Source organism: Papio anubis, chromosome 1 (assembly GCF_008728515.1).
Source record: "Papio anubis isolate 15944 chromosome 1, Panubis1.0, whole genome shotgun sequence".
Classification (NCBI taxonomy): Eukaryota; Metazoa; Chordata; class Mammalia; order Primates; family Cercopithecidae; genus Papio; species Papio anubis.
The window spans coordinates 126,822,312-126,835,423 of NC_044976.1; the positions used below are offsets into that span (position 1 = coordinate 126,822,312).

The window sequence follows — 13,112 nt, forward strand, 5'->3', positions numbered from 1 at the left end:
AAAATAGGGCTATTAATAGTATCTACCTTATAGAGCTATTGTATAGGTCCAAAAAAATAATGCAAGTACCTAGTGCCTAATAATAAAGGTAGTCCATAAATATTCCTTACACTAATCATTATTAGCATGCTTCTGGAATCCCTCCTGGCTTCATCACTCAGCTGAGCCCACCCGACCCTAGTTTGGCTTATTTCTTGCCAAGGCCAGTGCTTCTGACCCTTTCTTCACTAGTCTTGATGCTTTCCTTCTCTCCTTGACCTCAAGGCCTATCAGGAAGCTAGAAGCCTCTCCCTCAGGCCCCATCCCAGCACCAGGTCCCTGCCTCCACCTCCCACTTCTCCCTTCTCGTCTCTCTTCCCACTTTTCCAGCCTTACCTCTAGTGGCTCCCCATGCCCCTCGGCAGGTCAGAGCACACTCAGCTCTTTCCCACTTCAGCACCTCTGCACAGACTTCCTCCAGCCAAAGTGGCAGAAGACAGAGAAGCATGTCCAGGATTTGGACCAGACTAGACTACCTGGTCCCAGTTCTGCACTGGGCCTGTTAAAAGGCCTAGTTTTAGGAAAGTCAGCCTCACCTGCAAAGCAGGGAAATAATTTCCAGGTTGTTCTATGGACCCAGTTGAGAATGTATGAAAACATGCAACAACTATAAAGATTGTTAAAATGTAAGTTATTCATTGTGTGAGCACTATTCTGCTAAATGTGTGCATGTGTATGTATATGTGTGTGTGTGTATATATATATACACACACATATATATGTTAACTTTTTTTTGAGATAGGGTCTCACTCTGTTGCTCAGGCTGAAGTGTAGTAGTACAATCACAGCTCACTGAAGCCTCGACCTCCTAAGCTCAGGTGATCCTCCCATCTTAGCCTCCTGGGTAGCTGGGACTACAGGCACGTGCCACCACCCCCAGCTAATTTTTTTTTTTTCTTTTAGAGATGGGGTTTCGCTATATTGGCCAGGCTGGTCTTGAATTCCTGGGCTCAAACAATCTGCAGTCTGCCTGTCTCAGACTCCCAAAGCATTGGGATTATGGGCGTGAGCCACCATGCTCAGCCTCTGCTTTACATTTTTATTTCCATAGCTCCTACCATGTTCTAACAAACTATAACTTTTTTTTTGGTTTATTGACTGTCTCCCTCCACTGGAATGTCAGCTCCATAAGGGTAGGGATTTTTGTCTGTTTTATTCACTGTATCCCTGGTGTCTAGAATAGTTCCTGGTATATAGTAAATGTTCAGTAAATATTTGTTGAACGAGTGAATTCTCTATGTATAAGGCAACTCTGTAAAGCCCCTAAATCTACCTTCTCCAAGAAGCCCTCCTTGAAATATATGTTACCTTATTTAGTTATTGCACATCCTCATTTTGCAGATGATGAAACTAAAGCAGAAACAAATGCAAAAACTTGTCTAGAGTCACTGCCTGAAAACTGGCAGGGCCAGATGCATTTGTTTATCCAAGAAACCCTGAGACGGCTGGGCATGGGGACTGGCATCTGTGATCCCAGCACTTTGGGAGGCTGAGGTGAGGATCACTTGACCCCAGGAGTTCAAGACCAACCTGGGCAACATAGCGGGACCCCATCTCTTAAAAAAATAAAGAGGCTGGGTGCGGTGGCTCATGCCTGTAATCCCAGCACTTTGAGAGGCCAAGGCAGGCAGATCAGCTGAGGTCAGGAGTTCAAGACCAGCCTGGCCAATATGGTAAAACCCCGTCTCTACTAAAAATACAAAAATTAGCTGGGTGTGGTGGTGGGTGCCCGTAATCCCAGCAACCCGGGAGGCTGAGGCAGGAAAATCGCTTGAACCTGGAAGGCAGAGTTCGCAGTAAGCTGAGATTGTGCCACTGCACTCCAGCCTGGGCAACAGAGCAAGACTCCATCTCAAAAAAAAAAAAAAAAAGAATAGAAACACCGAGTGCCTGCTGTGTCACAGAGGGAAGACCAGGATGCTATAAGAACACAGAGAAGCCCCCCCACCCCCACCAAGATCATTGGTCTTCAAGATAAAGTGCCCAGGCCTGGTGCAGTGGCTCGCGCCTGTAATCTCACACTTTGGGAGGCTAAGGCAAGGCGGGGGATCACTTGACGTCAGGAGTTCGAGACCAGCCTGGCCAACACGGTGAAACCTCGTCTCTACTAAAAATACAAAAATTAGCCGGGCGTGGTGGCACACGCCTGTAATTTTAGCTACTCGGGAGGCTGAGGCAGGAGAAACACTTGAACCTGGGAGAAAGAGGTTGCAGTGAGCTGAGATTGTACTGTTGCACTCCAGCCTGGGTGACAAGAGCAAAACTCTGTCTCAAAAAAAAAAAAAAAAAAGCTCAAACTGTCCCTTGGACCCAACCACTGTATTCTGATTTCACTCATGAATGCTCCAGCTCCCAGACTTCTGGGATCCCTTTGGAATTCATCCAATTCAGAGTCCTCCACTGCACTTTAATCATTTGTACTTGTTGGTTTTGCTTCTCCTTCTGTCTTCCCCACTAGTGGGAGGCTCCCTTGAGAGCAAGCATAGTACTGCCATTACCCTGTGGCATAATGTGCAGAACTCTTGCACACCCAGGAGCTCAGTCCCTGTCTTTGATAGCCACTGTGCCCATACTACATGTAAGAAAACTGAGGTCCAGAGAATTCAGTAGCGGATCTAGCATCACCCAGCAATTAAGAGGTAGGATTAGAACCTGGTCACCCTCTAGTCACCACTTCCATCACCTCTCACCTCCAGCAGGCTCAGCTCCTCTGGACCTGGATGCTGCTTCTGGGTTGGTGATTTTTGCCCTGGCAAAGGGAGAGCAGACTTACGACATCTGGGGTCCAGAGTTAGGATTGAATATTCGGGATAAGGGTTCACTTTGAAGTTCAGATTTAGGATTAAGGCCATTTTGATAGTGGTGGCAGGGAACCTTTAGAAAGAGCTTGTAGTGAAATGTGGGGTGAAAGCCCTCCTTCTTTCTCCTGCACCTTTTCCACAAGATGGGGAGGTCTGGCCAGACACAGTGGCTCACACCTATAATCCCAGTGCTTTGGAAGGCTGAGGTGAGGATCACTTGAGGCCAGGAGTTACAGACCAAATTGGGCAACATAGCAAGACTCCATCTCTATCATGGTAGCCTATAGTCTCAGCTACTCAGGAGGCTGAGATAAAACAATCACTTGAGCCCGGGAATTCAAGGTTGCGGTGAGCTATGATTCTGCCACCGCACTCCAGCCTGGGTGACAGAGCAAGATTCTCAAAAAAAGAGGGGGGAGGTCTAGGATAGGAAGGGTTAAGTGTGGCTTTGCTTTCCAGCCTGGAAGGGAAGCCAGGCCGAGCAGCTTTGTAGGGGAAACGGGGGGCACTGAGTGCCCCGGAGGGGCTGAGGCAGTGGGAACAGCATGAGCCCTTCCCTCATGTTTCACTTTCTTACCCCTCCTGCCTCTGCTTCTGGTTTGGAGAAGAACAAGACTTTTTATTGTCTGGGAAGCTGAGGGTGGGTGCCACGCCCTGGGGCAGAGAAGCCATATTCTGGGCCCCCTCACCCGGGTGCATCCCTAATGCTCACCATGCTGCCCAGGCACCCTCACTGAGATGAGAACTTTCCTTATTCTCCTCCCCTAATAACCAAAGTTCCTGCCTTAATCCCACTCCAGTCCCTCATCCACCCCAAGGCCAGGCTTCAGAACCCAGAACTGAGGGCCTGTCCAGCCCTGCTTTCCTTGTGTTTGAGAGAAGCCCTGATATCCTGGAGCTGTACAAGGTAGCAACGTAATTTGATTTTCCTGGTTGCTCATCGGAGGATAAGCTGTGGGAGGCAGTTGGGCAGGGCATGCAGGCAGATGGGGCCCAGACCTCAGTGCTGTCACCTCTTAGAGAGGATGAGGTGGGCCGGGCGTGGTGGCTGACACCTGTAATCCCAGAACTTTGGGAAGCTGAGGCAGGCAGATTACCTGAGGTCGGGAGTTTGAGACCTGTTTGACCAACATGGTGAAACCCCATCTCTATTAAAAATAAAAATAAAAATCAAAAATTAGCTGGACAAGGTGGTGGGTGCCTATAATCCCAGCTACTCAGGAGGCTGAGGCAGGAGACTCTCTTGAACCCTGGAGGTGGAGGTTGCAATGAGCCGAGATCATGCCACTGCATTCCAGCCTGGGTGAGAGAGCAAGACTTCATCTCAAAAAAAAAAAAAAAAAAAAAATAGAGGATGAGGTGGCTGATGGGACCAGAATAGGGGCCAGGATGAGGGGAGGGGAGTGGAAGGCTTATCAAAAGGGTCCTTGGTGAGGCCTGAGGATGGAGGCTCCAGAGCCTGAGCTAGCGAACCCTGGGGACCTGGGTGATCTCGTTTTGTGAGACAGCCTGGCCCCTCCCCAGAGCCAGCTGCAAAATGGACCTGGCCAGAGAGGAAAGTAGAGATGAATGTGGTGCTGGCCTTTGCAGCCAGCAAGGCTGTGGGGTCTTTGCTGTTCCTGCCCCCTACTACCTTCTTGCCCCCTACTACCTTCTTTCTGGCTGAAACCAGGATAGAGACCCAACATTGGCTGTCCAGCCCCCAGCCCTGCTCCCCCTTTCAGGCCCCTCTGGGAACCACAGAAATCTGGGACCTAGTGTCCTGGCAACATAATGAATGCACACACAGCTCTGGTATCTGTTTTAAATTATCCATTAAAATAAGTACAGTTCTGGGGAAAAAAAATGAAGTTGACTGGGTGGGGTAAGCAGTAGAAAGGGACTGAAGGGGGAAGGAACCCAAGCAGTGCTTGGGTCCAAAGGAAGGGGACAGGAGATGGAAGGGGGAAGTGCCTGGCTCCTATTCTTGGCCTTCTTTAGGGGACTGTGGCTTGTTGCTTGGGTCTAAAAACGAATGCTTGGTTTTGAAGGGAGATATATTGGGGCAAAAGAAAGCAAAAAAGGGACCCCCAAACTCCTTGATCCCTGGCCCCAAATTGGGGGCATAAAAGAACTCAGGTTCCAGAACTTTGTTGCCCCCAGGGAACCCAGGCATTCCTTCTCCACCCCACTCCTGGCACACTGAGATGCAGCTCTGAATGGGCTGCCCACGTGTGGAGGGGGGGTTGGGGTGACTCACTATTACTACTGGGAGGACAGGGGGAGCCAGTGGTGGAAGAAGGGTGAGTCACACTGATGGGCACCAGCCTCAGCCCTCCCCCCACTTTCCTGGCTCCCAGCCCTGCCTGCCTGACCCTCTCCCTTGCTTTGCACCCACTTCCCTCTCTTTCTCCCCCACCCTTTTGCCCACCCACTCTCCCTCCTTGGCTCTGCCCTCTAGCCCAGAAGGTCTGAGGCAATGGGGGCAAGCTTGGAGCCGGCAGTACTGAGCAGGCAGGAGCCAAGAGAGGGGAAGCTTAAGCCTCACGCAGTTAGGGGTGCGCTGGAGAGGGTGGGGCTCGACTCCGCCACACCCCAACGGTCTTTCCCCCTCCTCACCACTCCTGCCCCCACCCCCATGGATCTGGGACTGCCCCTTTAAGAGCAGTGGCCACTCCTCCCTTCAGACGAGGACCTATTAGAGCCTTTGCCCCGGCGTCGGTGACTCAGTGTTCGCGGGAGCGCAGCACCTACACCAGCCAACCCAGATCCCGAGGTCCAACAGCGCCCGGCCCAGATCCCCACGCCTGCCAGTAGCAAGCCGAGAGCCAGCCGGCCGGCGCACTCCGACTCCGAGCAGTCTCCGTCCTTCTGCCCGAGCCCCGAGCCCTTTCCGGGACCCCTGCCCCGCGGGCAGCGCTGCCAACCTGCCGGCCATGGAGACCCCGTCCCAGCGGCGCGCCACCCGCAGCGGGGCGCAGGCCAGTTCCACTCCGCTGTCGCCCACCCGCATCACCCGGCTGCAGGAGAAGGAGGACCTGCAGGAGCTCAATGATCGCTTGGCGGTCTACATCGACCGTGTTCGCTCGCTGGAAACGGAGAACGCAGGGCTGCGCCTTCGCATCACCGAGTCTGAAGAGGTGGTCAGCCGCGAGGTGTCCGGCATCAAGGCCGCCTACGAGGCCGAGCTCGGGGATGCCCGCAAGACCCTCGACTCAGTGGCCAAGGAGCGTGCCCGCCTGCAGCTGGAGCTGAGCAAAGTGCGTGAGGAGTTTAAGGAGCTGAAAGCGCGGTGAGTTCGCCCAGGTGGCTGCGTGCCTGGCGGGGAGTGGAGAGGGCGGCTGGCCGGCGCCCCTGGCCGACTGCAGGAAGGGAGTGAGAGGGCCTGGAGGCCGATAACTTTGCCATAGTCTCCTCCCTTCCCGGAACTGCCCCCAGCGAGTGACTGGCAGTGTCAAGGGGAATTGTCAGGACAGGACAGAGAGGGAAGAGGTGGTCTCTGGGAGAGGGTGGGGGGGATATAAGGAATGGTGGGGCTATCAGGGACAAGTTAGGGCTGGGGCCTGCCCGGTCAGATTGGGATTTGCCAGCTATTTGGAGCCTGCGGGAGGGGCTTAAGCAAAACAGAACTAGCCCTGCCAGCTCGAAGAACTCTGGGCACCCAGGACACATATGAGTAGCAGAAAGGGTCCTGTTAGAACTTTGTTGGCGGGCTTGGCACTGTGCCAGCTTTGCCCAAGCTGGCTCTGAACACATGATGCCCACTAAGACATGACTCCCAAGCTGGCATCTGTCCAGCGTGTTGGAGAGAGGTGAGGAAGGCAGGGCAATCCCCCTTTTCCCTCCCGAGGGCTTGGTGGTGGCCCCCTCGGCATGACCTTGTCCGGGGTTCTAAGGGTTGGGAAGCTGTCCCTCACTCTGCCACTCTGCGTGTCTGGGACCTTCCTTGGGCTCTGACAGGCCCACCAAAAGAGCTCCCGGAGATGGGAGATCGGGAGATTGGCTCCCCCGCAGCTCCCACAGCCCTTGGCCTGCTTGGCCCAGGAATGCAAAGGAGGGAGGGAGGCAGAGGGCAGAGGCTCCCAGCTCAGGAAGTTGTGTTATGCCCAGGTCTGGCCGCACTCCTCCCTTGGCCCACTGCCTAGTGTCTTCGAGGGTTGGGGGCACTGTCCTTCCCTCCTTGGAGTGAGCCACTTTCATTTTCCCAGCCAGGCCAGGCAGTCTTTGCTCAGGCCCATCCTCTTAGCTGCTGACGTTTTGATCTTTGTCTTATTAAAGTGCTGGAATACAGTGACATTTTTGAAATCCAGCCGTTGGAAGCTTCAGGCCACTCCTACTTTACCCACCCCTGCCCCACCCTACCCCACCCTGCTCAACTCCACCTTCTTCTTTCCTAAAAAAGCCTTGGGAGCTTGGAAGTACAGGCCTTCCTCTTCCAGTCCCCACAAAATTTGGTTCCCTTCTTCCTGCCTTCCCTTTCTCTATACAGACCCAGGCTAAGAGCACTAACAGGGCTTGGAGAGCCATAAAGGGCTGTTGGCTTTGACTTCTTCTCTCCCTTTTATCAACTACTCCAAACTTCTGCTCTTCCCAAAACCCTTTGCTAGGTGTGGTGGGTGTGGCAGATCCATCGCCCTTTTTTTTTTTTTGAAAATGGAGTTTTGCTTTTGTTGCCCAGGCTAGAGTGCAATGGCACAATCTCGGCTCACCGCAACCTCTGCCTCCCAGGTTCAAGCGATTCTCCTGCCTCAGCCTCCCAAGTAGCTGAGATTACAGGCATGTGCCACCATGCTGGGCTAATTTTGTATTTTTAGTAGAGAAGGGGTTTCTTCATGTTGGTCATGCTAGTCTTGAACTCCCAACCTCAGGTGATCCACCTACCTTGGCCTCCCAAAGTCCTAGGATTACAGGCGCGAGCCACCATGCCGGGCCCATCGCCCTTCTTCCTGAAGAGTCAGTGGAAGTTGTGTGTAGGAAGACAGGCTCAACCTTTCTTTCTTTCTTTTTTTTTTTTTTTTGAGACAGGGTCTCACTCTGTTACCCAGACTGGAATGAAGTGGTGCGATCTTGGCTTACCGCAACCACCACCTCCCAGGCTCAAGAGATTCTCCTGCCTCAGCCTCCCGAGTAGCTGGGATTACAGGCGTGAGCCACCACACCCAGCTAATTTTTTTGTGTGTGTGTGTTTTTAGTAGAGACAGGGTTTCACCATGTTGACTAGACTGGTCTCAAACTCCTGCCTTCAAATGATCCACCCCCCTCAGCCTCCCAGAGTGCTGGGATTACAGGCGTGAGCCACCATGCCCGGCCATCAACCTTTATTTTGTTTTTTTGAGATGGAGTCTCGCTTTGTTGTCCAGGCTGGAGTACAGTAGTGTGATCTTGGCTCACTGCAACCTCTGCCTTCTGGGTTCAAGCCATGCTTCTGCCTCAGCCTCCCAAGTAGCTGGGACAACAGGTGCCTGCCACCACACTCAGCTAAATTTTGTATTTTTAGTAGAGACGGTGTTTCACCAGGTTGACCAGGGTGGTCTCGAACTCCTAACCTCAAGTCATCTGCCTACCTCCACCTCCCAAAGTGTTGGGGCTAAAGGTGTGAGCCACTGCGCCTGGCTTCTTTTTTTCTTGAGATAGGGTTTCACTCTGTTACCCAGGCTGGAGTGCAGTGGCAAGGTCATGGCTCACTGCAGCCTCCACCTCCCTGGCTCAAGCCATCCTCCTGCCTCAGCCTCCTGAGTAGCTGGGAGAACAGGCAAGCACCACAACTCACAGCTAATGTTTTTGTATTATTTTATAGAGATGGGGTTTTGCCAAGTTGCCCACGCTGCTCTTGAACTCCTGGGTTCAAGCAATCCTCCTGCCTTGGCCTCCCAAAGTGCTAGGATTACAGGGCGTGAGCCACTGGGCCCAACCTCAAACTTTATTTCTGCTGAAGGAGACCACACCTGTCCTTTTCTTTATTTTTATTTTTATTTTTATTTTTTATTTTTATTTTATTTTATTTTTTTGAGACGGAGTCTCGCTGTGTCTCCCAGGCTGGAGTGCAGTGGCGTGATCTCGGCTCACTGCAAGCTCCGCCTCCCGGGTTCACGCCATTCTCCCGCCTCAGCCTCCCAAGTAGCTGAGACTACAGGCGCCCGCCACCACGCCCGGCTAGTTTTTTGTATTTTTAGTAGAGACGGGGTTTCACCATGTTAGCCAGGATAGTCTCGATCTCCTGACCTCGTGATCCACCCGCCTCGGCCTCCCAAAGTGCTGGGATTACAGGCTTGAGCCACCGCGCCCGGCCCCTTTTCTTTATTTTTATTGTATTTTTCAGAGACAGGGCCTTGCCCTGTTGCTCAGGCTAGAGCGCAATGGTGCAATCATAACTTGTTGCAGCCTGGAACTCCTACTGGGCTCAAGTGATCCTCCCATCTCAGCTTCCCAAATAGCTGAGACTAAGGGCAGGCACCACCACGCTTGGCTAATTTTTTTTTTTTTCCTTTTTGTTTGTAAAGATGGAAACTTGCTATGTTGCTCTGCTGGTTCTGAAGTTTTGGCCTCAAGCAATCCTCCTGCCTCGGCCTCCCAAAGCACTGGGATTACAGGCATGAGCCACCGGGCTTGACGCCAGGCCTGTCGTTTTTCTACTAGTGATACGAACAATTTAGTTAGCAAGACAGATAGGAAGCAAGGAAGGGGAGACCCAGAGAATTTGATGCATTCTTAACCATTCCACTCAACTACTAAATCCCTGTGAAGGACATTTTTAGCAGTTTTAGCAGTTTTCTGGTTAAAACTTTGATCAGGAAACAGGTTGAATGGATTCGATAGTCTCTTGCTCATCCAACCACGCCAGCTTGTCTCCTCTGCCTCCTAGTGCAGCTGTCCAGGCCTGGGACACCAGGCGGGTATGTGCGCACATGGGGCAGGGCGGGGGTGTTGTGTGTACTTGTTATATTTAGCCACCTGCCTCTGTTCTCCCCCACTGATCCTGGCTGGGAAGGCTGGGCTTCCGGAAAAGAGAGGTGGATTTGCACACCTGGATCCCAAGCTGATAGAAAGTGGGGTGAAGACAAAGGGGACTCAGACTGGAGTGTCTGTCCTCTTCTATGGCCACAGTAGGAGGAGCCAGGATTGGTCACTCCCTGTTGGGTCTGCTGTGCTCAGGGTGAGGTAGAGAAGTGGGTAAAGAATTTGGGAGAGGAAAAAAGGCATTTTCCCAACCCCTCCTACCAAAGCCTAGAGAAAGGGTGTTGTCTGGTTTAATGTTTAATTAGAGCTCAGAGTTCAGGGCCAGATTTGGAGTTGGGATGGAGAATTGTTTGTGAGATCCTGTAGCAATTTTTGACTTAGCCTGGGTACCTCAACCACGCTCAGGAGTTTGGGGGACCTTCTGTTTGGCTGGATTATAGGCTCCAAGAAGAAACCCCTTTTCCCAGTACTCTCTCTCTCCTTTTTTTGAGACAGGGTCTCGTTCTGTTGCCCAGGCTGGAGTGCAGTGGCGTGATCACAGCTCATGCAACGTCAACCTCCCAGGTTCTGGTGATTCTCCCACCTCAACTTCCTGAGTAGCTGGGATTACAGGTGTGTGCCACCATGCCCAGCTAATTTTTTTTTTTTTTTTTCTGAGATAGAATCTCGTTCTGTCGCCAGGCTTGAGTGCAGTGGTGCGATCTCGGCTCATTGCAACCACCACCTCCTGGGTTCAAGTGATTCTCCTGCGTCAGCCTCCCAATTAGCTGGGACTACAGGCACATGCCACCATGCCCAGTTAATTTTGGTATTTTTAGTAGAGACGGGGTTTCACCATGTCGTCCAGGATGGTCTCCATTTCTTGACCTCATGATCCACCTGCCTCGGCCTCCCAAAGTGCTGGAATTACAGACGTGAGCCACCGCACCCAGCCCCCAGCTAATTATTATTATTTTTTGAGATGGAATCTCACTCTGTTGCCCAGGCTGGAGTGCAGTGGTATGATCTCGGCTCACTGCAAGCTCTGCCTCCCAAGTTCAAGCGATTCTCCTGCCTCGACCTCCCGAGTAGCTGGGACTACAGGCGCCTGCTACCACGCCCGGCTAATTTTTTGTATTTTTAGTAGAGACGAGGTTTCACCATGCTGGCCAGGCTGGTCTCGAACTCCTGACCTCTTGATCTGTCCGCCTTGGCCTTCCAAAGTGCTGGGATTACAGGCGTAAGCCACCGCACCTGGCCACTAATTTTTTATATATTTTGTACAGATGGGGTTTCACCGTGTTGCCCAAGCTGTTCTCGAACTCCTGGGCTCAAGCAATCCACCTACCTTGGCCTTGGCCTCCCAAAGTGCTGGGATTTGTAGGCATGAGCTACCATACCTGGTCCCCCCTGCCCCTTCTCTGTCTCTTTCTAGTCTGTAGCCCAAGGGATTTGGATACCCAAGTGCAGGCAGAATGGGAAGGTTGTAAGCACCAGGGAAGCCCATCTGGAGTCCAGGCTTGCAGCTGGGCCCCACCCCAGGCAAGACAACTGGGTGGATGACTCAGATGCTGCCCCCCCCCCCCCCCCGCCCCCGGTGGCTTTACAGGAGACAGCAGGAGACAGGGTGGAGACAGCAGTTGTCTTAAAGAGAGGAATGGTGGTCTGAATGTCTACATCTTCTGCCCCCCTCCCCATTGCATCCTGGAGTCCCTTGCCTGGCTCCTTCCTTAGACCCTCTGGTGGTGTCTGGAACCATAGCTCTCTCTAGACAGGCAACAGGCACAAGTAATTAGAATCCAGAGTTGAGTTCAGAGCTATGGATTGGGCTGCAGGATAGTGCCAGGGTCTGTGCCTTCCCATGTGAAACTGATGGAGGAAGGCTGAGTCAGAAGTGGGGAGATCCCAGGTCCACAAAGCAGAAGCACTACTTCCACCCCAGCGAGGCCCTGGTGCTCGACAACTTCCTGGATTGCCCACTGTTGCAGCCCCAGTGTGGACACGCAGGGAGATGCAGGCTCCAGTTCATGTAGCCTCTGATGAAGACAAGAACAGCAAAGGCCACAGAGGCACAGAGGCTTTTCCCATGTCACACAGTAAAGGGGTGATAGGTCAGCACTTGAGCACAGACCTTGTGACTTCCAGTTGGGTGTGCTCTTACCATTAAGCCTCACTTCTCTAGCTTGGGGGACAGGTTGGAGGGAGGATCTAGAGGGTGAGGTAAGGTGAAGTCAGGTAGCTGAGGCTCACTTCTGCAGCCTGGAAATTCTGCTCTGGGGCCAGTGACACCTTAATGCTCTATGACCATACTTGGTGGCTCATGCCTGCAATCCCAGTGCTTTGGGAGGCTAAGGCAGGAGGATCACTTGAGGCCAGGAGTTTGAGACCAGCCTGGGCAACATAGCAAGACCCCCTTCTGTACAAAAAAATTAGCCGGTCAACACCTGTAGTTCCAGCTACTCGGGAAGCTGAGGCAGGAGGATCACCTGAAGCCAGGAGTTTGAGGCTATTGTGAGCTATGACTGCACTACTGCACTCCAGCCTGGGAGACAGAGAAAGACCCTGTCTCTGAAAAAGAAGAAAAAAAAAAACTGCTCTCCTGCAGGGCCTGTTAGCATATGATCAATAGCCTTTGCTCCAGCCTATACCTGGAAAGACCCAGGACCCCTGCTAGCCCCCAGTCGTGAGACCGTCAGAGCCCTGGGAGGCTCGTGATTCTTGTCTTGAGACTATCTCGAGACTTGTCATGGGAATTGTCCACCTGGATTGAAAGGAAGCTGTGCCTTTTGGCAGGCCCATTAAGTTAATGGGATTGGAGACCTTTGAGGATGCATGGGCCCTGGGCTTTATCTGAGGGTACCTCCTGGTGTTACCTCTCCAACCCTTCACTACCAAATTTTTTTTTTTTTGAGACAGTCTCGCTCTCTGGCCCAGCCTGGAGTGCAGTGGCATGATCTTGGCTTACTGCAATCTCCACCTCCCGGGCTCAAGTGATCCTCCCACCTCAGCCTCCCAAGTAGCTGGGACTATAGGCACGTGCCACATGCTCGGCTAATTTTTCTTTTTTTTTTTTTTTGAGACGGAGTCTCTGTCAGCTTCAGGCTGAGTGCAGTGGCCGGATCTCAGCTCACTGCAAGCTCCGGCCCTGGGTTCCCACCATTCTCCTGCCTCAGCCTCCCTGAGTAGCTGGGACTACAGGCTTCACCGCCTCGCTAGTTTTTGTATTTTTAGTAGAGACGGGGTTTCACCAGACAGTTGTGATGGTCTCGACCTCCTGACCGTGGATTCACCCGCCTCGGCCTCCCAAAGTGCTGGGATTACAGGCTTGAGCCACTGCGCCTGGCCTCGGCTAATTTT

At 52.5% G+C, this 13,112-nt stretch overlaps 1 protein-coding gene across 1 annotated transcript in view; it reads left to right on the top strand.

Moving 5' to 3' along the window:
* The window catches only part of LMNA (lamin A/C), a 48,032-nt gene that overhangs the window by 15,947 nt on the left and 18,973 nt on the right, over positions 1–13,112 (top strand). Inside the window, exon 2 of the mRNA XM_021924783.2 lies at positions 5,507–6,111. Coding sequence (XP_021780475.1) covers positions 5,756–6,111 — 356 coding nt within the window. The 5' untranslated portion in view covers positions 5,507–5,755. The remainder of the gene's footprint in view (positions 1–5,506; positions 6,112–13,112) is intronic.